At 39.3% G+C, this 24,589-nt stretch overlaps 1 protein-coding gene across 1 annotated transcript in view; it reads right to left on the bottom strand.

Annotated features, from left to right (window-relative positions):
* The window catches only part of tsnare1 (T-SNARE Domain Containing 1), a 188,729-nt gene that overhangs the window by 78,214 nt on the left and 85,926 nt on the right, over positions 1 to 24,589 (bottom strand). The window contains exons 5-8 of the mRNA XM_076738024.1: positions 19,909 to 19,999; positions 19,729 to 19,803; positions 19,451 to 19,507; positions 14,440 to 14,595 (exon numbers count right to left, since the gene is read on the bottom strand). Coding sequence (XP_076594139.1) covers positions 14,440 to 14,595; positions 19,451 to 19,507; positions 19,729 to 19,803; positions 19,909 to 19,999 — 379 coding nt within the window. The remainder of the gene's footprint in view (positions 1 to 14,439; positions 14,596 to 19,450; positions 19,508 to 19,728; positions 19,804 to 19,908; positions 20,000 to 24,589) is intronic.

Genomic DNA, 24,589 nt, shown 5'->3' with positions numbered 1-24,589 from the left:
CTGTATACAATATGGACATAGTATCAGTGACATCACCCATAGGTTTCTGAAGAGACATCATGAAGCTCAGTGACCATGGCTCTGGTCTGCCATTGTGGCAGTGCCTGACTCCACCAGACTCCAGATAATCCAAAAATGGACAAAAAGGTGGAGCATGCACGGAGCTGAGACAGGCTGAATGACCTGTTTGCTGATACCTAGCAGCTAGCTGTTACTCAATGACATGTTTATTTCTGCTGTAAAATTGGACATTGTAATGCAGGATCTATGGCATTTGCCTCACTTTTGGAGCCTCAAGTGACCATTTGAAGAGCTGCAATGTTTGTTTTCAATTTTCAATCTGGAGTTTGCTTGTTCTAGCGCCACTGAAAGGATAAAACTTTTACACCAGATATCCCTCAAACATTGTTCCATTACACTACAGTACAGTCATGTAGGCAGCACTTTTGTCCAAACCAATTTAGTGCTGTTAGCCTCGGCTAAAATCTATTAGTCAACCAATTGATGCGATCCAAAGGATTAATTTACTCAGTCAGTGTAAGAAATTAACATATTGTGCATTTTGTGCCATCATGAATGACTGAAAGACTGAGGCTTACTGCAACTGTACAATGTACAATGTGTTGTAACATAAACAGAAAGTGACATAATTTCCAGAAGTTCTGATACCTTTTCCTACTCTAGCATCACAAAGCCGCTCATCTGGCTGTGGACTGTTAGTCATATTTGTTTATTAGCTACTCATGTCTGATTAAAGAACTCTTTGTCTGGAGTTTTATATTTTTCCAAAACTTTCACTGCTTCCAAACTGCATATCCTCAGTTTCATCATCAAACAGGAGACATTGGACAAACGTGGTAGTCTGTCAGGCAGAAGAAGAGAAAAGTCACTTTCTTTGATTTCATTATTCACTTTATTGTATTTTAATTAAAAAAGTAATTAAACCTAAGTCCTCTCAATGTTTTATGTTGCACGTGAAATAGAGGTAATAATGTTCTTGAATTAAAAACTGTAACTTAGTTATCTTTTATTAAACAGGTTTTTACACCAACACTTTTACCTCTACTTCAATTAAATTTCAGCAAAGGGTCAGAGCTCATTAGCAGGATATGTTAATACTGTTTGCATGACTGCACCTACAGCAATTTCACTGTATATTAGAAATACTTTAATTTCCTGTCTGTGTCTTACTTTTGCAGTAATGACAAAGAGAAAATTTACCGTGCGAACAGTGTCACTCATTAGGAACCTGAAGCCTGCATGCTTCAGTGTAAGCTTAGAGGATAATCAAGTTGGAGTGGAATATCAGCACTTGTATTTCACAGAAGGCTGGTTCTCATTATCTTCAGGGAGCTAGCAAGCAGTACGTGATCTGCCATCATGCTTTTAGCTTCAGTGTGTAAAAAGATGAAAATCAATACAGTTTTGATTGCCAGGGTTAATAACAAATGTGTTTGCTAATAAACTACTTATTTTAGGATCTTTTCTGCTGAGACAGAAAAGTCGCATTGTTTTTTCTAATGGAATTATTTTTTCTGCTGGTGTTTCCCACTCTACCTGTCTCCACTCAAGGGTAAACTCTGTGGGCAGATTGTCGTGAGGATGCATTGGTAGGACAGACACGCTTGCTGTGGGCCTTTTTTTTTTTTTTCCCCCCTTTCTACTGGGCCAGGTGTTGTATTCAGATTCCCCTTGAAAGCTGTCCTCTGTTATGCCCTGAGTTTTTTTTTTTTTTTTTTTTTTTTATGAATCCATTTTTGATGAAATGATCTCCAGTGCCAAAGCATATAAAGTGCAGCTGGGAGGTGACAGTCGAACGGGGGATTTGAATGTGCAGAAAGTGCTGCAGAGGCTGGATACTAATATTCTAACTTATATTGCTTGTCAGGACATGTGAAGTAGTACAACGATACCCAAGGACAATACGTCCAAAAATGTAATTACTGTGTCCAAGGGGAGCTCAAAGCTGCCCAGGGCCCTGGTTTTTAAACATGCTTCAACTATTACACCCTAACACCAATTATCTTGTTCATTCTAATCCAGCTAATGTGGTTTCTAAAACACAATTTGAAGAGTGATTTGTTCATCTTGGACAAAGTTAGCAATCATATAATTACCTTCATTATGATCATATGATTGTGATATTGAGTTGCAGGTATGACCTAGTGACTACATGCAGCAAATTTGTATTGTGGCTTCAGAGAATTAAAATTAGAACTTAGGAACTATATCAGCGTTTTTATATGTATTCATATATATTTCATAAAATGTTTGCTGTGCTTTGTTTTGTGTTCAGGGTCATTGTTCTGACATCAATCATAATTTTTTAGTTGAACATAATTCATGCTTTGCTTGATGTATTGTAGCCCACCATTTGTCAACTGGGGGTTCATAGACCCCTTGAAGTAAAAGCTGATATTGTAGCTTAGTTGTGTGTGTGTGTGTGTGTGTGTGTGTGTGTGTGTGTGTGTGTGTATATATATATATATGCACTTTAAAATCAGACATACAATAACACTTTTTTCCATTAATACATTCATAAGTAATAAATTTAAAAAGGCACCAAATGTTTAATATTCATTCTAGGTGTGTTAACAAATTCCCTAAATTGTAAAAACTTCGACATTCGATTAAAAATTAGTATCTGATGACACATGAAGAACAGGAGTCATACAACTTGAGTTAACCTCTGTCTGCAAATTGCAGATTCTTAATCAGAAACAAATCTTAACTCCGACATATTTAAATGCCTGTCATAATGTTTGGTGAAAATAATTCCAGATGTGTTCGATGTGAAAGTGTCCTGGTTCAGTTTTCCACCGCTCGCTCTCTGATGTCCGCCCTCTCTCTTGCTCCTCCCCTGATACTGTCACATGTAAAGTTATGGTTCTATGTGTTGTGTCTGTCATGAAGTGTTTTTACGATGATAAAATTATTGTTTCTTCAATTGGATTCTGGTGACTTTGGCGAGAATGATGAACAGCTGTTTGTGGTTAAAGAAAATAGATCTTACTATTTAACAAAAAGGTCTTATCTCTGTTGGGATCCTTTCTATAATGTTGTAGGATAACAATCTGAGCCTGTCAGTGGCAAAAACAAACACACTGACAGATGTACTTCGTGCACAAAAACACCTGAGAGGGATACGATGCAGCCCGTTTCGCAGCTGCCGGCTCAACTGGGCCCATTGCAAAATGTTTTGTTACCGTTATTCCCTTAGAAACAACAACATGGCAAAGTAGGGCTGATAAAGACAGATAATATCTGACCAGAATTTCGCCCATTTGTCTGGGACATTGAAATCTTGCAGGACATGTGGACTGGTGCCAGTTTTTTTTTAACACAAACTCCACACTCAATGTCACTTTGATTGATTGAAAATGAAATGTAGATCAAGCTGAAGCAGGTGAATAATTAAAAAAAAAAAACATGTGGTAATGATGGTAGAGAGTTCACAATCCAACTTCCTTGCAGAGAGACTGATTTGCACTCCCAGCAATCTAAAAAGCCCAGTTTTGAAATACTTTGGATTGTCGTCAGTAGACGCCACCATGAATATCACCAACCTGTATAAAAATTAGACGATTGAATAACATATTGATTGGGAATCATTCATTTGACAGCGTGTTCTCAGTTCTCACTCTAGCACCAACCACTGTGCAGAGCGAGAAAGAGAGAGGGCTCCGGTTTTTAAATAAGTTTGATGGTATATGACATTACTATATTTGTTTATTTTGTAATGTGTGGGTATGTAGATGTTTATTTATGCCTATACAAGCAGTATGTCTCTTGTTGTATTGGTTTGTCCTCTTACGAAATAATGAGCCAAAACATTTGAATAGTTTTTTTATACAGAAAAAATAATATTTTGACAGGTCTAATTTATTCTTCAGGACACAGGATGACAATGGTGACATCTATCAAAGTGTATTATTGTTATTATTACAGCCTGGCACGGACCCTACACTTTGTGTACAACGGCTCTGTTGAGAAAGTAGCACAGCGACAACAGCTGCAGTTCTCTGTCAGTATAAGGTCACAGGTGCATGAGCAAAGCATTAGGCAATACGTGTGGACATCTGTCATGGAAAAAAGTGCATCTACTCAATCAGATACATGTGGAAAAACAAGGCTCAAACCCATCCAGTGTCCACATGATGCAAAAGAGAAGAACCACAAATGATTGGCTGTGTCATTCACATTCCCCCCCGTATTCAACAGGATAACTGACTGAATATGTCTCTCTGTACATGTACTTCTCATAAACAGTGGAGTGGGGATGGCGGTTTTAGCCCTCAGGGAGGAGGTCCTTGACAAATGCAGGCTGATCACAAGATGTCCAGCACTCAAAAAACCTCACCTATATAGCCTACTTTATCATGCATAGATACTTAAGTCTTGAGTGTGAAGAATTGTGGTACTCACACCAACAGAGGTTCATGATTTCTCATCTAAAATCCCAATTATATCATCACTGTTATACTGGGGCCTCTAAGAAAAGCAGCAATAATTCTTATTCTTAAGTATTTGTTCATGCTTCAGAGAACTGAGAAATCTAGGTTCACTTAGAATCATCACGCTTACTCAGTTATTCACATACAAAAAACTAGGACTGGTCTTGGAGAGGACATTAGGAAAACATGATGGTGGACATTAGTGTGGAAAGACTTTATAAACCCCAAAGAGACTAACGTTACTGCAACTCAGTGCACCATGACTTGCCATCCCACCTGCAGCCAGGAAGCCTCGGCATAGTTCACACATACATCCAGTCCCTGAGGCAAAATTAACCTCAGAATCACATCAAAAATTGTTCTGTGAGAGAGGCGCTGATAACGATGACAGACACTAGGCTCTCTTGGTCCACTGGGATGAGAGCGAAGAAAAGTGAGGTGTGTTGGGACTCACAACAAACACTGCTGATTTAGTGGCCTGAAAGGATAGCGAGAATGGAGGGAAGGAGGCTGGAATGGAGGTGAAAAAGCACATTGTCAGATACTATCACTCTCCCCAAAGGAACAACGTCAAGCCCCTCAGCACCTGCCTGAGCGCTGACTATGACATTTATCCATGCTGCTATGACTAAAGCGCAAGCCAGACGACCCTGTCTGAACACCAATCCTCTGACTGGCCCATCTCTCCGGCTGCGCTGAAATGAAGCTGTCATTCGTGCCGTGGCTCTTTCACTGTGTGTCACTCTGCAGGGAGAGATTGATGCTCTTCCTTTTTTCACTCCTATTCAGCGCAGCTCCTGCAGTGGGATTAGCTGATTTGAAATGTTGATGAAGTTCAGACAGCTCCAACTGGGCACAGAGATACATCTTCATTATGCTGCAAAGTGCTCCTAAAACATTATCATTAGTCTTCAAACCGCTGGATGGCAAACTGCAGTCCAAAGCTGGACTGCCACGTATAGACCTGTCATTTTAAAAGCAAACTGCTGCACCATGTGTCAGGCTTCTATCTGCTTTGATTTAGCCATATGGTTCTGAGATGTTTGATGAAGTTTTACAGTATATCTCCATGATTTTTATCCGTAGATTCTGCACAACTTACATGTTCAATAAACCCCACACATCAGGAGAGTTGTCGAGACCCCACTCATCAAAACTAGTGTCCACAAGAAAGGGAGCAGATTACAGGGCGATACTTTAGCTTCCGTCTCATGTGACACTTTACACATTAAACCTGTAATCAGTCAATAAATTAGCACTAATTGTGCTTGCCCTGTCTTTTAGAAATTACATTTATATGATATTGATTTGTTTTCATTTGTACTTAAACGTAATTGCTGTCTGGATTATGTTCCTTAACATTGTTATTTCTTGTTACTTTCTGTACCACACAAGTCAGTGGGAGGTGGTTGGGTAGATGTTGGGCAGGATTTTGACCTTAGACTGAGGTTTGCATCTTAAGTCCCGTGCGTGGTGAGGTTTTGGTAATAACAGCACTTTGGTTAAGGCTATGATAAGACTGTGGTTTCAGTTAAATGTTAGTACTTTGTGTCTTGGAATCACTGCATACTTTTTTCTGTACTACACCATGACCATGATCTTGGTTTTTAATGATAAAAAGAGGAAAAGGACTGGGGTAGGAAGGGAAACAAAAGAAAAATGGTGGGAAAATCAACACCAATGTGATTTCATTTAAAAAAAGCTGAAAAATCAAATTCCAATGACTGTGGCTTTCAAGTGACTATTATGGATATGTATGTATATGTATGTAAACAACGTATCAAGATGAAATGTGTCTCTTATAGTGATGAACCTACAGAGTTCATCACTTTAGAGCTTTACGGTGAGTTTTAACTTATTATTTATTTGCTTGGTTTGCTGTTTTGGTTCACTGTCATGTTCTCCCTGAATTGTTTTCAGCCACCGCAGGCAGCTGTTTTCAGAGGAAAAACATAGTTGAGTGTTTAGCTGCTGAAGAGTCAGATTGTGATTGAGAGTTGATGGAGACCAAAACCAGAGCTAAAAGAGAATGAATATTGGTCTTACATTCATCAGAATCTAAACATGACATGAACAAATGAACATTTTGCTGTAATTGCTGGATGTCGCAGTAACAGTTTGCTGCAAAGTTCATCATACTGTATCTGATGTAATGCAAGATGGCGCCATGGTTGGTGCTCACTGATATCTTTTCTGTTTTTGTTTATTTGCTCAGTTTTCAGCTCTCTCTCTCTGATCACACTCATCTGGAAGGAACTTTTTAACATCTGAAGGTTTTTTTTTTTTCACCTTTTTCAGTGAGTTTCACCTTTTGATTGTAGGAGCAGCAGCTCTCGATGATTTACAGGAGACGGTGACAGGGGGAGAGAGCTGAAGTGCTTGTTCAGCTGAGACAGCGGGGACTTCAAATTTCCTATTAATCCACCTAATGAATGTCTGTTCTCTGGTCAACAAGATGGATGACATGCTGCTCCTCAACGCACAAACATGGACTTTTGGGGATGTGCCGCCCTGTGCTTTACCAAAACCTGGCTTGGTGAGCACCTCAGACACTACATTTGCCTTCAACTTCTCCAAGGAGACCATGTAACAGAGCTATCAGGGAAAATAAGGCAAGGCGGATTCAACTTCTGCATAAACAAAGGTTGTTGTGCAGATGTCACCGTTTTAACAAAATCATGCAGTCCTCACTCAGAGACTACTCTCATGCCCTATAAACAGTTGTATTCACAGTGGGAGTTCACTTTGTTATTTCTGGTCGGTGTTTACATCCCACCTCAGGCCTGCCTTAGTGAAGAGTTACAGCACCTGGCTGACAGAAAACTAACATGGAGCAGAAACATCCGGACTTCCTACTCATTGTTCTTGGGGATTTTAACAGAGCGAACTTCAGCCACAGTCCACCAACATATGGACAGCACATTAAGTGTCCCACCAGGGATAAAAACACTGTGAACCATTGCTATACTGCAATAAAGCAAATAGCTCTGTCCCCCATGCAGCCCTGAGATTCTCTGATCGCAGTTTGGTTCATCTTCATCTGACATACAGGCAGAACTCATCAGCAGTGGGACATCGTCATCGATTGGGTCTCCTATGGTGGGGGCCAGCCAGTGTCATGCCTTGTGTAGCTTACATGATGACTTACAGGAAATGTTGATGTCTGCTTTGCATTGAAAAAATGCCAGAGGCACAGACTAACGTTACATCAGGGAAATACATGATTAGAGGTTCTAATTTGAAAACAAACGTAATGGAGAGAAAGGCCTTCCGCATGTTTTCTCTCCATTTTGAGATGAATCAAAGTAGCCAAACCCATGGTACAGCTATGTTAAAAAGTGCCTCACAAAGCTAACACTCCTGTTAAAACTTGATCCATCACAAAACAGGGAAAAAACACTGAGATGGTATTTCTGTCTGCCAGAAATGGCTGCAGGTTTAGCGGTGGTGGCCAGCTTGCCTTGCCCAGTGGTTTTAAAGAGCGTGGTAAAAGAATATATACATAGTGGACCATTTAGCAGCTAAAGAGCCAGAATATTTTTCTCAGGAGTTTGTGGAGACCAAAACAGAGCTAAAAAGAGACTGAATTGGACATATCAGTCATCAGGGGGAGACAAACACCAGTCCAAGTGTATGTTAATGTTGCTCTTTGTCTGTTAGATGTGTAAATAGGCAGCTGTTCACCATATGAACCAAAAGGAGATTTTATGTTAATTGTTTTGTTCACCACACAATACACAATACAATACAATGCACACAATACACACACCATGCATAACCACAACGTTCCTGCAATACAGCGGTTGTTGTCTCTGCAACTTTGGGGAGAAGACAAGGCTTATTTGTTTCCATCACATAATTTGTACTTACAAAAGTTCACTATTTATTCAGATATGGGTGCATCCCTACTAAAAATAACTTTAAATGTTTTTAAACCATCAGTTGACTTACATGAACAGGACTCAGCCTTGTCTAACAGCAGGCTGATGCCATCAGAAAAAAAAATCCCATCAATTAGAGATAAAGATAAAATATTTTTGAAATTATTTTACAGTATTTAAGAGAATGATGTGGTCTTTCATTCAGGTTTGAAAAGTCAAGTCTGGAAACATTATGATTCCATACACACTTTACCCAGGTAAAGGAACAAACAAGTCTATATAAGTACCTTAGTAATTGGGTAGCATTCAATATCCTGCAGCAGCATAGGGGTACTGTGACAAATACTAATAAGCTTTTGGAGATGGGAGAAAGACGAGGCCTGTCTGTTTCTAGTTACTAACTTGGCATGTGCTGGCCTCCTGGGAGGCAATATTTGAAGAAAACAAACTACTTTGTTTTTCTTTTTCCTCATCTTTATTTTTTTTGGCGAGTGTTTTAAATTCAGGTGTTTTCTATCTCAGATGCCTCACTGCATTAAAGGTAAATTGCCAGGATTTTTTATTTGTTGTGTAAAAGACTATATAGACCAGATTTATGCAGATGGTTTGGATTTTGTAGGCTTGGCTAGAAATTCATGAGAGGGGAAAGTGAACCATGAATGGCAGCTTATTTGGCGTCTGTGACCTGTTGTATTCACCATTAAATGTCGTTCTTTGCAGATATATTTTACACAAGAAAATTAGATTATTAACAGCAAGAAAACAGTGTTCCCTTGCTTGTGGGCACAGAGCCAGACACCCAAAGGGTTTAGGATGCCCTAACTGCACTGCTTTTGTGTAAACTGTCTGTTAAGGATAAGTCAGAGAAGTTTAGGAGTTTTCTTACTTTAAAAAAAATCTGAATGAAAAGATCAAAACCAATGTGTTGCTCCAGTTTCAAATACTTTATGACTTCCCTACTCTGGCTGGTGATCACTGGTTCCTACTGAAGAAGTAAATCATTAAAAACTTAAAATATGTTTAATTTTTCAAACATACCCTGTAATTCCCTGAAATAGCTGGATACTGTAGTTTTAACAAACACTACTTAAACAGGAGGAAATAGTGCATTTGTTAGGGACACTTTTTCAGAAGTGTATTAATCCACATTTGGTGCTCTAATGCCTATTTGTGGCAGCCGGGATTGAGTCATCAATACACATGGCAACACACAGTGAGATCAATTTACAGATGGTTGTGAGGGCTATAAAATCTTTCCATTTTTACATGTTCACTTTGAAAGTTATCGATCTCAATCAAAAGTAGCCACATCCTGATCACACTATTTTCTCCTGTTTATTCACCCAAGTTGTTTCCCAGTATTTCCAAGTACTTGCAGATACATACTTATCTTATTACATTGAAACATATGCAGAGATAATTTTTAACAAGCTAATAATACTAGTATCTGCCAACAATACAGGGTGTAGTATGTGTTTTACAAGTTACTAATTTCAAATTTGTAAGGTATTTCAGGGGAAAACTCATTAGTGAGACTTGCTTTACAGTCACTTCTTATAAATACCTTGCCTTAGTAATGTTTTAGACTATTTTCAAAATATGTCACATAATGGAAAAGTTAAAAAAAAAAAAAAATTCAGCTGTGTTGGATGAGCTAACATTTAGATGTAGACTGCCTTGGTTGAATCAATATTGTTTCACTTCATTGTTTCAATATAAAATCATCTGAAATGTATCTGCAGACAGACTTTGTAGATGGTGGCTGAATTAATATTGATTCAATGTCAGTTATGGTTGAAAATCCAACATTTATTCAACATCAGTCATTACCAAACAAGGCTATTTCTGAGGAAATTGTGGTATGAATGCTTGATGTTGAAAAGCTGACGCTAAACTGCACTGCTGGCTGTAAAAGTTCAGAAGTACCAATAATATATGAAAGATGTGGGATATTTTCAGGTTTAAATTAGGTTTTTGGGTTAAGGTATAAATGAGCAGAGAATAATTGAAAAGATTATGAATAGGGATGAATGATGAAAAAGTGTAAACTGGGAGATGGGCGCAAACGTGCATGGCTGTCTTATAATTGTATGAAGCCATAGCTGGCGGCGTATGAAGTGCATATGAAATGCTAGTCCGCTTGTGTGACAACGTGCATGACTCTAGGACTCTAGCTAACTGCATTTCCCATTTTATTTTATAATCATCATCATCATCATCATCACCATCATGCATCCCCTTATAGTTTACTTCCTGTCATTGTTCAGTTTCCTGCCAGTTTTATTATCACCTGTTCAAGATTATCAGTCCTCCCAGTACCAAGTCGTAGCTATCCACTGTGAGGGAATTTTCTATCACAGGCCTTCTGTACAGTTAGGCGCCCAAAGGTCTCAAGGTTGGACAACACAGAGACCTCAGACAGAGACACATTAACATTTAGAGACCATTCTAGCAGACAGCAGATAGGAAGTCTCTCCCCCCTGTTCTTACTATGGAGGTAGCCAAGGTCTTATAGATAAACTGTACAGACATAGACCAGACCAATTCTAGGAGGATGTTCACATTTAAATAAGGGATTAGGTCAAAGTGTCCTCAGTTAGAGGGTTGAAGGTCAGGGCATACGTAAGTACGGTAGGGGCTATTATTTGGTTTTGACTATCGAATAGAGTACCACAAATGTAAAAGGTAAGTGTAGAATAATCCATAATAGGGAATAGTTCAAGGAGTAGAAAGGGAAACGTGACATTGAGGGTATTAATACATCCCATTACAGAGGACATCTTCAGAATTTGGTGTGGTACTACCTTGGATCACTTGTGGACATTGTGTTGCTCATCAGCTTCTCCTTGATGCATCAAGCCTGCAATAAATACTTCTGCATAAGACATCTGAAGTCTCCTGGTTAATGCCTTCCTTCAGCTCACAAGAATTTCCACCACATCCACCACCTGTTAGGCAGGTTGTCTTGTTCTCCCTGCAGGGTAGTGATCTAGCCCTTACTATTCCCGTTGGGTATGTTTTTTCAGCATAGAACTAACATGAGGCTTCAACAAGTTTGTAACTTTAGGCTTATTCAACTAACCTTCCAAGAACATTCTGAGACTCTAGTCTCATGATAGCTCTATACCGAAAAACTCTCCTTTTAACATCTAGAGAATGTTAAGGGGAAATGTTCAAGTAACCTTCCTGGAACATTCAACTAACCTTCCGAAAACGTTCTGGGAATGTAACAATATGGTTGGTTTTACATCAGTAAAACTTGCCATTTTAACACCCACAGAACCTTAAAGGGAAACATTCAAGTAACCTTCCTGGAACATTTGACTAACCTCCCTAGAACACTTGGATATGTAACAATAATGTTGATTTTACCTCATTTTAACATCTAAAGAACATTAGCAGGAAACGTTCAAGCAAATTTCTTGGTACATTCCACTAATTTTGCCAGACCATTCAGGGAATGTAACGATAACGTTGGCTTTATGTCAGAAAAGCATCTAGGGACTGTTGTGTAGGAATGTTCAACTAAAAAATAAACTTCCCAGAATGTTTTGGGGACAAAATCTTGTTCACTGGGGACATGTTAATAATGTGTTACTGAAAGCTTTATTGTTGTTTAGGCTTTACTGTATGTGAAGTTAATGGACCCCTCAGTCTGGTTGTTTTCGTTTAAAATATCTCAGTCATTGTACTTGCTGCCTGAGTCTGCGTGTCTAAACTGTTACATTACATAAAGCAATTAGCACAACCGGAAGCACCAGCAGGATATTTCTGATCTTCCTTTGGGCTTTAGCCCCCACCCCCCATGAATTTTCCAACAGGCTGTCAGAGTTGAGGAGATTGTGTTGGTCTTCCAGTAATCCAGTTTCTTGATTGACTTTGATGAGAAGTGAAAGTTTGCGAATGAAACAAATAAAGTTTTGTTTTGGGGTTCATTTAGATAAATACAGTAGTTGATTTGATAAGAAGTAGTGTAGAACGATTACTTCCTCTAATCCCCCTTGTGATTTTCCATTTTGTAATATTGAATGTAAACTGTTTTTCAGAGTCATTATTGAGTCAAGTGTTTTGAACCATTTGTCAGTGGCGGTGAAAAATAAATAATTAATTTGAGGTAAGGTTTTCATTTTAACTGTATGAGAGTGAGTGAAATAGAAAGAGCTATAATTGAGGTTGAAGAGATCTGACTAGTCTGTTGTACAGTGAGAGATTGTGGAGCGGATAATGATATCTAAAGTGTCTCGTAGTAAAGGATTCTGTATGTATAATAATATATGCTGCTAAAAAAAACTATTTTTATGCTCTGAAGAGGCATCCTGAGTTCCTTTAATTTTAATGTTTTGTTGTATTGCTTCTGCAAATGGTCCTTGTCTGGTTCATAGATAAAGCATGAAGCTCGGTCAGGTGACCCCTGTTTGTGATTATTGTGGCTTTAGGTGAGGTATACAGTGTTCTTATCCAGTGGAAAACCACTCTCCAAAAGCAAGCTTGCACAAGATGCTAAATTGAAATGTCCAGTTTACTTTGTCAAATGCTTTTTCATCATCTAATGACACAATTATGCTATTGTTTCAATTCTATTGTGACATATTGATTAAGGTAAAAGCCTACGGATGTTATGTGAAGCATGTCTGTATTTGATGAAGCCTGTTAGACTGAATTAGCACAGGGGTGATTGCCTCTATTCTGGTTGCTAGTGTAAATTTTAAAATCAGTGTTGGTTCATGAGACAGGACAAATAGCTGCTAGGGTGGGTTGGGTCTTTACTGGGTTTTCATGGAAGTGTCACACACATAGGTATGGTGGAGGTCGCTTTAAATTCTGCAGTTACTCTGTAAAATAGTGGCATCAAAATATCCCAAAGTGTTTCTAGAATTCAGCTGGAAGTTCATCTGGTCCAGGTGATTTAGTATTTGACTTTTCATTCAGAGCTTAATTGAGTTCTTTGGAGCATCTAAAATGCTTGCTTGCTCTCTCAGTGCTGTTGGGAGGTCCAGGTCATTGAGAAAGTTATCTACCTTGTTGGAGGCATTATTTATATCTTGTGGAGTGTAAATAAGAAACCCTCTAGAATTAAGTTTGGGTTGGATGATTGCTTTCTCTTTGTATTATAGTAGATTTGCCAGGTATTCACATGATATGTTAATGTACTCAAAGTTTTCATATTTGAATTTTTTTTGTGTATGATAGTTTTTAATTGGGTTTTAAATTGGTTCTGTTAACTGGGATTGTTGGTATACTGGCTCATGAGACATTTAATTCTTTGCTCTAAGGTATTTTCCAGTTCTTGTTGCTGTTTTTTCCTGTGAAATTCATATGATATAATCTTACATCTCATTACTGTTTTACCTGTTTCCCACAACTGTGACGGTGAGATTCCTGGAGAGCTTTTCATCACCAGAGAGGATGTCCCTTTCTTTTGATTAGTGCATTGAAATCAGGATCTTCTTAAAAATGATGTATTAAAGTGTCATCTTGGAGGAGGTTTAACATGTGCTTGGATGTTTATTGATAATGACACGGGAGAGTATTTGCTGATCATGACTGAATGGATTGTGTTTTCTAAGATATGTTGATGAGTGAGTTGCTTACAAGAAACAAAGTCCATTCTGGATGAAGATAAATGGTGGATAAAGATTAAATAATTGTGTAATATTAACTAGAAAGTGTGCATGTTACTGGACATAAAGGAAATTATGAAGACACTGGGCATGAACAACAGCAACAGTAAAACAAGAGATGAACGGAGGCAGAGAGGATTTTACTGGGCAAGACAGACTTTCCTTATACAAAGGTGTGATGCCAGGCAAAAGCCATATTGAGTTGGCCATTTTTGTCCATTTCAGTTCATTTAGAAGAGCCATGGTGTGATTTTGGTGTTTTGGAATAACTGCCCATCGATATACAGTTTGTCAACTGTAAGTTATGCACATTTGTTGTTTTTCCTGTTATCCCAAAGTTCACTTTCTTTGCTTTTGACCTGTTACTTTTGCAGAATGTGCTCAAATTTTGCAGTGATAGGTCGAGGTCCTTTGTCTGATCTTAAAGCTTAAAACATTCCCCACGTGGCTGTATAAAGCTGAACTGAATGTCAGTTTTCTTACTTCGATCTGCAACAGGGCCTCCTCTCTTTGGCGGAGCACCTCGACGTCCTCCTCACTGATCTCAGATAGGAACGCCTGAGCTCCTCCCTCTGAGCCAACCGCTTCTCCAAACAGTGGACCCTCCTCGACCTGTTCAGTGGACGGGGTCTGAGGACTCTGTGAGACACACACACACACACACACACACACAGTCATATCGAGGAGATCCTCTGAGACAGAGAGAGGCAGCACACTCACAAGAGCTCACCACCTCAACAAACTCTGAGAAGAAAGACACAGGTTCATATCTGGACAAGCACTGTAAACAAGGAGGAGCTTTACCCCAAAAATAAAATGGAACCTGGAAAGAACTCAGGGATTTTGTGGGGTGGACTGGGCGGAGCAGAGGGACAAAACCGAGCTCCAGGGCAGAGCCAGAGCATCTGGAGGAATAAATATCTGGAGTTCACCAGATTCTGCTCTGATCCAGAGCTGTTTGCTGGTGGGATGAGAGATTATTTTTTTATACTTCTGGGATTAAAAAGTGGATTTATCTTCAAGAAGAGAGACTGGGGGGAAACAACAGATAGAAGTAGAGTCTCTGCTGAGTTCATTCAGAGGCTGAACTGAACACACACAGACACACACGCTCGGTCTCTGCCATTGCTTGCTAGCTTCCAGCTAATGTACAGTAAGGTCAAACAGTCACGAGTAACGGAAGGTGAAAATCCACTTCCCTTTCTGTGTGAACACACTGAAATCCAGGATGTTGTAATTTGAGGCAGTGGAAATGGTTCCCGATATGACATAATAAATATTACAAGTTTAGCTAACTAATTTCATAAATACTGTTTATTGGCCTAGGCTGGATAATCAACAGGCCAATCATTGTTGTTAACATCTTCGCTGCTGGTAAAAAGGCACATGCATCAGTCAATATAGCCTCTGCAACATGTTTCTGGTTGTGTTTCTGTGGTTGCCATGGTCACATACCAAGCAATGGCAGCAAGTTGGGAAAAAGTCAACAGTCAACTCAGGGCAGGTGGCAAATAGTAGTACGCTGCCATGAGAGCTGCAGCCACCCTCTCTCTCCTTGCTGCTGTGGTATTGACACTGAAAACACTGGAGCCAGCAGCAATTGCTCGCTGTCTGAATGTAGATAAGTAAGTCTGAAAGTAAAAAAGTAGCCTCAGTGCTGTAGTAAGAGCAGTATTACAATTACGACAGCAGCAATAGCACATACCATATAAATAGCTGCAGCAGAGCGAGTAGCGACAGTGGTAGCAGCAGTAGTCACACTGTAGTAAAAGAAAAACCGTCTCCTGTGATAATTGTGATTATTATAATTGTACACCACATGATCTGAGATTAGATGTACTGGCACACAGACCTGACAAGAGCAACAGTAGAACTGGTGCACGCCCAATGTGACTGAACTAAATATAAGTCATTTAGACCTGGCTTGACTAGGGTACCAGGGTGGATGACTGTCAACATGGAGGACTTGTTCAGACCTCTAGTAGTACTCTAGTTGTAGTACTAATAGGAGTGGAATTGGTCAAGATTATTGTTTTATAACGCAATTTTGTAATAAATTTAAAGTACGAACTTGAGCCATTTATGAAACCCCAATTCCAAATAAAGTAGGACATTGTGGAAAACATAAGTAAAAACAGAATGCAATGATTTGCAAGTCATTTTTGACCTATATTCAATTGAATATGGTGAAAAGACAAGATATTTAATTTTCAAACTGATAATTCTTTTTTTTTTGTGTGAATATACACGCATTGTGATTTCAATGCCTGCAACATGTTTCACAAAAGTTGGGATGGGGCAACAAAAGACTGGGAAAGTTGTGGAATGCTCCAAAAACACACCTGAGCTCGTCTGAGTTGGACAAAGCAGAGAATTGTGCTGTGGTCTGATGAGTCTACATTTCCAGTTGTTTTTGGAAATCTTAGACATTGTGATCTTGGGGCTAAAGAGGAAAAGGATCTTCCAGATTGTTACCAGTCCGAAGTTCAAAAGCGAGCATCTGTGATGGTATGGGGGTGTGTTAGTGCCCATGAGATGGGTAACCTGCACATGAAGGCACCATTAAGGTGCCTTCATGTGCAGGTTTTGCTGCCATCCTAGAACATCAAATATCAGCGCTTGGCATCTCATGCAGATGCATAAGGTATCCTTCAGCATCTGCGGGAGAAGCATCAAACTTTGAACTAACTTCATTGTAAACCCATCTACAGCAACACATTCTCATCCCAATGATTCACAAAGCCTTCCTGCCAGAGAGCCTGTCTAACACATGGTTAATGCTGTGAAACTTCAATAATTTGTGTCCTCAGTTCCCAAACACTTACTGAGTGTTGTTAAAAGAAAAGGTGATGCAACACGGTGGTAAACATGACCCTGCCTCAACTTTTCTGGCACGTCTTTCGGGCATGAAATTCAGAGTGAGTGTATATTTACAGAAAAAGTTTATCAGTTTGAAAATTAAATCTCATCATTGTACTGTATTCAACTTATTTTCCTATTTCAACCCCACTAGAGTTCAAGGGGAAATATTGTGCTTTTCATTTCACTATATTTATTTGACAGTTGTAGTAACTTGGTATTTGGTAATTTAAGATCTTACGCAGAAACCATTGTTGATGCACTCCCATAGACACACCCTACTCAAGGGCGTACAGAGTAGTTAGCTTTATGATGACAAGCTACATGATTAAAGTGGTGGCCATGCTTGTGAAGGATGCATGCATGTGAGAGACTTCCAGGATGCATAAATACATCTACAGTTAGCATTCAAGTAACATTTGTGACACATCAGCTGCCACCATTTGCGACCTACATGTGCACAGTGCTTGAAAATTGCTATTGTCAAACAAGCTGCTGAATACCTCCACCACCTCCAGGTCCACAGAGAACACAACAGCCATTCCTCAGTACAGACAGTCAACCTTCTTCAACAACTTCCTTTTCTTTTCCATTTCTCATAAAAGAAAGACGTGACTGACAATGTTAAGCTTGTGTTTAAAACAATGGAAAGTTCAAATCAAACCCTGTTTATTTTTGGAATTACAGAACAGACATGTCAAAGAAGCTGAATGTCCATTTTGGTCTAGCCAGTTACTGATATTTGAACAGTGCATATTAGTTTAGAGCAGAGAAATGTAGGAGTTAGTTGAGACTTAGGCAGTTAATCCATGGAAATCTGTACACTCTGAACATCCACACACTTTGTTACATGTGCAAACCGAAGCAGAGGAAAGGGAAGCAACATATAGTCAGACAATGGCCTGCTTGACTTGTTTGCATTGCTAATGCTTTCCACCTTTGTGCGGCTGACTGCACAGCTAATTCATGATAGAAGGGCCAGTGTGGGTCAGAGCACAAGGACCAACCCAGGCTGAGTCACAGTGGTCTATCTACTGGCCACAATCTGACTCACCACTCCTCAACAAACCCTGCAACATCGTGCTCACTCCTCCACATTCATACACTCTGGAATATATTAGCACATCACACAGATGGGAAAGAGGCTCAAGACAATCATTCTGACACCTTTTTTGCACAAGTTCACATGCTGCTAAAAAACTTTGCAGTTTTTAAAGTTTCCTGTTGTCAATTACAGATGACTTTGATGACGTGAATTTCAAGATGTGGGTGGAAAGCAGTCAATAGCATTGGCAGCAATTTGCAAAATGTTTGCATATGTATGGCATCCCAAACGTCAGGACGCCTCTCATCATTCGCTATCCACAAACTGAAAAAGCCTTCCACTTCATCAAAAGCAGGAAGCACAGACTCATTCCCACTGCCACTGCTAATACTCGATGTAGCAGTGGTTTAACCAATTTGTTCTTTCTCAATGTACTCACTGATTAGTGAACTTGCTGCTATGCATTAAGGGCAGTTAGAGTTATATAATGTACCATCCAGCTCGACGCCCCCAAAGCCATTTACCTCTAATGCTGGCGTTATAAAAGACCTTGATAATATGCCTTCAGAGGGACATAAAACCACAATACATAGGATTCTCCCTTCTGTAAAAAAGATAGATTTATATATTATTGTGAGAAGAGTAGTTCTTGACAGAACTTTTTCTGGCTGTCACTCTTGGTGCTGTCTTATCCACATAGATCATGCAGTGGCCAATTGGTCAAGGGTTGGGTCAAACCAAAACTTTGAATTTGGCTGTTTGCTTCTGAAGGCCATTATTACAGTGGCCAAAAGGGCTCAACGCAGCCTCTTCTTCAATCACTCATTAGTCAAATAAAAGGTTGAGCTTTTGCACTGACCGAGAAACTGAAAATGGTCAATTTGTGTTGCAAAACTGAACAATATTTAGTTAGTTTATGTTAACAGTTGGACATGTATTCTTTCATTTCTGCACTGAATGTAAAGTATTTTTGTTGGCTTCCTTCAGGTCCCATTTGCTCCACACTGTCCGACTCTTCTCTGCTATCATTGATATTCCATATCAATATTAATATCAATATTTAAAATTCAGAATAATGTGAATATAAAGTACAGTCTTATTGCAAAGTATATTTCAGATATGGTAATAGTGTACCTATACAGCAGGTGAGAAGAGAACTTCTTCTGTATTTATTACTTCTGCTGCTACAATCACCACATATACAAACACAGATCAATAAGTTTTGTATTATACTATCTTGTTTTAGTAATCAAAAATGAGGATTCATTCACGAGAATTGACTTTCATTTGCAAAACACAATTACAGATTATCAGCCTCTCTTTTAGCCTTCACAGGGCTTCACAGTGAAAATCAGCTCTTGCAGGTAACCAATTTAGATTCAGATAAAAAAAGACATTTCAGCAGTGCATAAGAGTTGGATGTGATGAATGGAGTCTACTGTAATATAACAGAGTGCTGGGGACTAGACATAGCTTCAAAGGAGCTCTTGTGAGGATGCAATCGAGCAGAGAAATGCCATCTCATCATCCTGCTTTTTTATGAATGACAGTGAAACAAAGAGCGGCTTTTCACCCTCCATATCTGCTCACCTTCCTCTTGTCTTTCTGTGCTGGAGGGAGCAAGGCCCTTGAGCGCTCTGCGATTTTCTGAAAGGGAGCAAATGAAGAGACAGAGTCAAGAAGTCTTTTTATTCCTCATAAAACAAGTCAAACATTTTTTTTTTGTCTGTATGTGCAACAAGTAGCACTTCAGATATGTACAACTGTCTGCCAAAAGAGCAGCTCCATCCATTTATCAGTTATTAAGAATTCATTGACCATACCAATGAATTCATGAAAGCAAATGGAGATTTTCTGTGTGTGCATACCTTCTGCAGATCCCCATAGCGCTGCACAGACTCTGAGAGTTCAGTCTTTAGTCTGGTCAGGCGCAGACGGTCTTGCTGTGCAACAAAACAAGATTAGTTTTAATTAGCTCAAATGTTGCTTAATCCACCGTTTATTCTTCAAAATGACAGTGAAAAGGGAGGAAGGGGAGCATAAAATACCCGTGAAGAGCCACTGATTATATCAGAGAGCTGTTTGATGAGTTGGCTTGTGCTGGTGATGACTTTGTTGGTTTGCTGCTGCATGGAGTGTCTGGGAAAAAAGATTGGAAGAAAGACAGACAGAGAGAAAGAGAGAGAGAGAGAGAGAGAGAGAGAGAGAATTTACTGAATTATAGCAAGACTTCAAATTAAATGGAACTTCCCAATATGCCAATATTTTTATACAACAGTCAAGCTGATATTTTGAAGAAATACTGTAACAATATTTAATACATTATATCTAAAAGTAACCATTTTCAAGTCAGCTGTCAGTGTTGGAGGAGGATCAAAACACATCTGAAGATGAACATCAGACACCGGTTCCTTTCACGCTCAACAATTCTCAAAAAAAGTGGGTTAGTATTGATAAAACTGGATATTATCTCACCGAGTTGGTAGAATTGGTTCACTTGTTCAAAGAAAAGTAGATTTTAGGATTCAAGACAAGGACAAGATGGAGATTTTCAATTACCCTGTTACAATTACACATGTAGGATTTGAAAATTTGAATTTGAAATATTTGGCACCCCTCAGTGGTAGTATTAAAAAAGACACTGTGACAGAAAGAAATACACATTGCTAACCCATTGTCCACTCCACATATGGTGGAAAACAGAATGAATAGGTTCAAAAGGAAAAAGATGCTGATACAGCAGTTTCCACACCAACAGCAGTTTGTAATCGCAAACCCGTCTTCTAAAAATGACATTTATATTTTAATAAATTGAAACAGCAAATGCATTTTAGAGCAAAGGTAATGCTGCACAGTTTGTTTGAACATTTGAGCAAAATGTTTCCTGAAAATGTATTTTCAAACTAAGCGTGGATAGTGTTTGTATGGTTATATTTAGGCAGGTCACAGCACTTGATTAGAGTTTAGGAAAGATCAATGTTGACTTTAGGAGGGAGACGGGAATGTTCACTTTTGCAAAATTTAACCAAAAACATCTTTTACAAACCTTAACTGTTTTTGTAGACCAAACAATTACAGTCAGTCACTTGGCAGGGTCTTTTACCCAAAGCGACGTACACACCAATGGCGCAGCATTGAGGGCAGTTTTAGGGTTCAGTGTCTTGCACAAGGATACTTCAGCATGCGGACTACCAAGGCCAGGGATTGAACCACCAACCTTTTGATTGGCAGACAAATGCTCTACCTACTGAGCCGCAGCCACACACAGGACACAAGGCCTGAGCCCTGATCTCAGCTGCAAACACCCACTGAACGAAAGTATCCAGTGTGAAAAATGTATTTCAAAGTCTGGTGCTTTGCCAGTGTTGCCAGATTGGGTAGTTTTCCGCCCAGGTGGGATTTTTTTTTTTTTTTTTTTTTGATTGTCCAGGTAAAAATTGTCTTGTTCTACTTGTGTATTTGTGGCAAAGCTGTGTGGGTGCTTCTTCAAGAAGATCATCACACACATACCCCTATAGATGCCCATATAGACTAAAAACAAGCATTGTCATATATATATATTAATATGAATAAGTAAATCTCCTATAGATATATAATAAAAAAAAAGGGCTACTTTTATGACAATTGGACAGGTTTGAAGCTCTGATTTGGCATCTCAGTGTCAGTCCAATATGGCTCTGCTGCACTTTGTATTGCTTCAATGCATCCATACTGAGAAATCACATTCCTGCAGGCAAAACCATTTAGCTGTATATAAATAGAACTTTTAGGAGACACGGTTGCTTAATAGAATGCAGTCTAGTTGCAGCCACAATATATTGAGAACATTTAAGAGCTCAGAACTGCACAACTATTCCAAAAATACATTTTTTATGTGTCCAAGCAAGTTCAACACTTCGAATGTATCCCAGGAAAGACTGTCTGAAAATGTGTACCATTATCCCCTTATCAAAGCCTTTCAAACCAAGTTTAGTGTCCAAACCAAATCAGTTTCCAAGCCAAATTTTTTCAAGCATAACCTGACCCATACTGTTACTTAGGTTCAAAGCAAGCTCACCCCGAAGTGATTTTGACAGTGGGTATATGCAACATGTTGGTGTGGAGGTTTAGAATTGTTTAAGGGCAACTTTATATAATAAAGTTTATCTCTATAGCAATTTTCTGATCACTTAAATTTAATAAAAAAAAAATATAAAAAACAAACAAACAAACAAAAAACTAACCCCTTTAACCAACAATTGCAGGACTCTGAGCCAGCCTGCTCTCAGGTATATATGGCTGAGATTACATCTGACCAGCAGGGTGACTGAGTATTAACAGCTGTGTGATAGAGGTGAACAGTGCAACACAGCTAAACCGCTCTGTTTCTTCATGTTTTTACTGAGAAGCCACTCTGGGGTTAAAGGTTGAAGGTGCAGCCATATTCATAACTCTCCAACACGTCTGCTAGAATACCAGGTTAAGACACTTATCCCCCCATCACACACAGACAGCTGCCTCACTTCCCCTAACCTCCAACTTGACACTATACCGGGTTTCCCCACAGAGATAGGCAGCTGCTACACAAACACACCCCTGCCGCTTCATATCCTACTCAAATATTGATCTACATGTACCGGATGGCAGAAGAAACAGACGGGCCATAGTGCACTGGGGCCAGAAGAAGGATGTCACTACAATTCTTTGTCTGTTTTGAAAAAAAGTCAAAGAGTCACAGTGGAAAAATACCTGACAACATCAGTCCTCATATCTGTGCTGAGCAGGGTTAAAGAGAGTTGAAGAGTCAGGGAAGTAGACAAGGTAGAAGTTCATTTTGCTGCTAGAAATAAAAGTTTTACTGTAAGGAAATAATTAAGTTGGAATGCAGCCAGTGTCTCTCCCTGGCCAAAGTCATAACACACAGAAATAGTGTCTTCTTTGTGAAGAACTTTTACACTTATAATCTAATCGAAGATTTAACACTTTAAATAGCCAGAATGCTGTCTTATATAGCTGCTGTGAGATGACTGTAAATCTGTATATGCTTGAGATCAGTTATTATGATAATAAAAACTGAATAATCCAAAGAGTGGAGTGCTGTCTAGCATTACAGTGTATCATTTAAAAAAATGACATAATAATAATGATAATACAAAAAAAAAAAAAACCCTCCCACTTTACTTTGCTAAAATGTCTCGGGGTAAGCAGTGTACATGCTGTACTATTGATTGACCATGGCAGTGTATATGCTTTATGACTAGCAATGCATTCTGCTCACAGACACACCAGCCTCACCCAAAATATGGCTGCGCGCACACACAAAAACACCCACAACAGAAAGATTAACAAGTCCTAAACCTCAGCCTGATGCGTCATCGTTTAGCTGCATCACATGTCTTCACAACAGACGTGAAGGATTATTTTGAAATCACAGCCAGCTAATGCTCCATCATGTTACCCACCAAAATGACAGAGCAGAGTACAGACTGTAAGGCTGGCACTCTGCATTAGGGATCTGTGGAATGACAAATAACACTCAGTGTGAATGTGCAGCTGTGATTTACAACGTGAAGCATATGGAGAGTTTCATTTTAGCAACACCTTTAATGCATCAAACAATCAACAACATGACATTTAAATAGTTGCACTCACCAACGACCCTAATCAGTCATGACTATATTACCTTCTTTTAATTGTTATAAATATCTTAAAGGGGCACACACAGTGTTTACAGCAGAAGCTGAGATATCCTGATTTTCATTACCAAGCTTACCAAACACTGAATCATCCATTTCAAATGATGCAACTCAGTACCATTTGTCATTATAGCCTCCTACCTTTGGAAATGCCATGTCTTTCCACTGCTGGTGTTTTCTAATTTGTAACACAGGTTTTCTGTTCAACATTTGAAGCCTCAAGCCCAAACTGAGCTAACCTCCACAGCCACATGACACACCAGTTTCCACAGGCTACAGAAAACTCCCCCTGACTTCTATGTTGAGTTTTGATATTTAGAAAAAGTGGAATGCCACTTTAAGCCATTATCTTTTTTATGGATATCATGTTAATAATGAGGGCGGCACGGTGGCGCAGCAGGTAGTGCGCGTGCCTCACAGCAAGAAGGTTGCTGGTTCGAACCCTGGGTCGGGCAGGGCCTTTCTGTGTGAAGTTTGCATCTGTCTGTGTGTCTGTATATGTAGCCCTGCGATCGGCTGGCGACCGGTTCAGGGTGTACCCCGCCTCTCGCCCATTGCTAGCTGGGATAGGCTCAAGCCCCCCGCAACCCCGAAATGGGATGCGCGGGTAAAGAAGATGAATGAATGAATGTTAATAATGATCTAAAGTTACAGATACAGTGTGGAGTTCTTGTAAACACAATTATATTCACACCCATTGTGTATACTTAGGTCTAACAAACGTGTTCACTGCACTTACTTCCTCATAAACCATTTACTAACCATTTACCATGTTTTTTTCTTCTTTTTTAACACCACTGACACTCACATTACTGTACAAGATTTAGTTTTCTAGATACCTTGCTATAAACTGAAGTGTCGTTTCATGACATACCAAATTATGTGGTAAATCTGGCCCCTTTGTGAGATATCATGCACAGACGTATGACAGGATGACCTACGGACCAACCATCATTGCCTTTCCTTTAAGATGGAAAATTCTGTTAAAAAGTTGTCAGCTGAAGATGAGGTCAAATTCTGCAGACTGGAAGGATTTTAGCAAGTGACTCAATCA

Source organism: Chaetodon auriga, chromosome 8, assembly GCF_051107435.1.
Source record: "Chaetodon auriga isolate fChaAug3 chromosome 8, fChaAug3.hap1, whole genome shotgun sequence".
Classification (NCBI taxonomy): domain Eukaryota; kingdom Metazoa; phylum Chordata; class Actinopteri; order Chaetodontiformes; family Chaetodontidae; genus Chaetodon; species Chaetodon auriga.
This window is presented reverse-complemented; position numbering and strand designations above follow the sequence as displayed.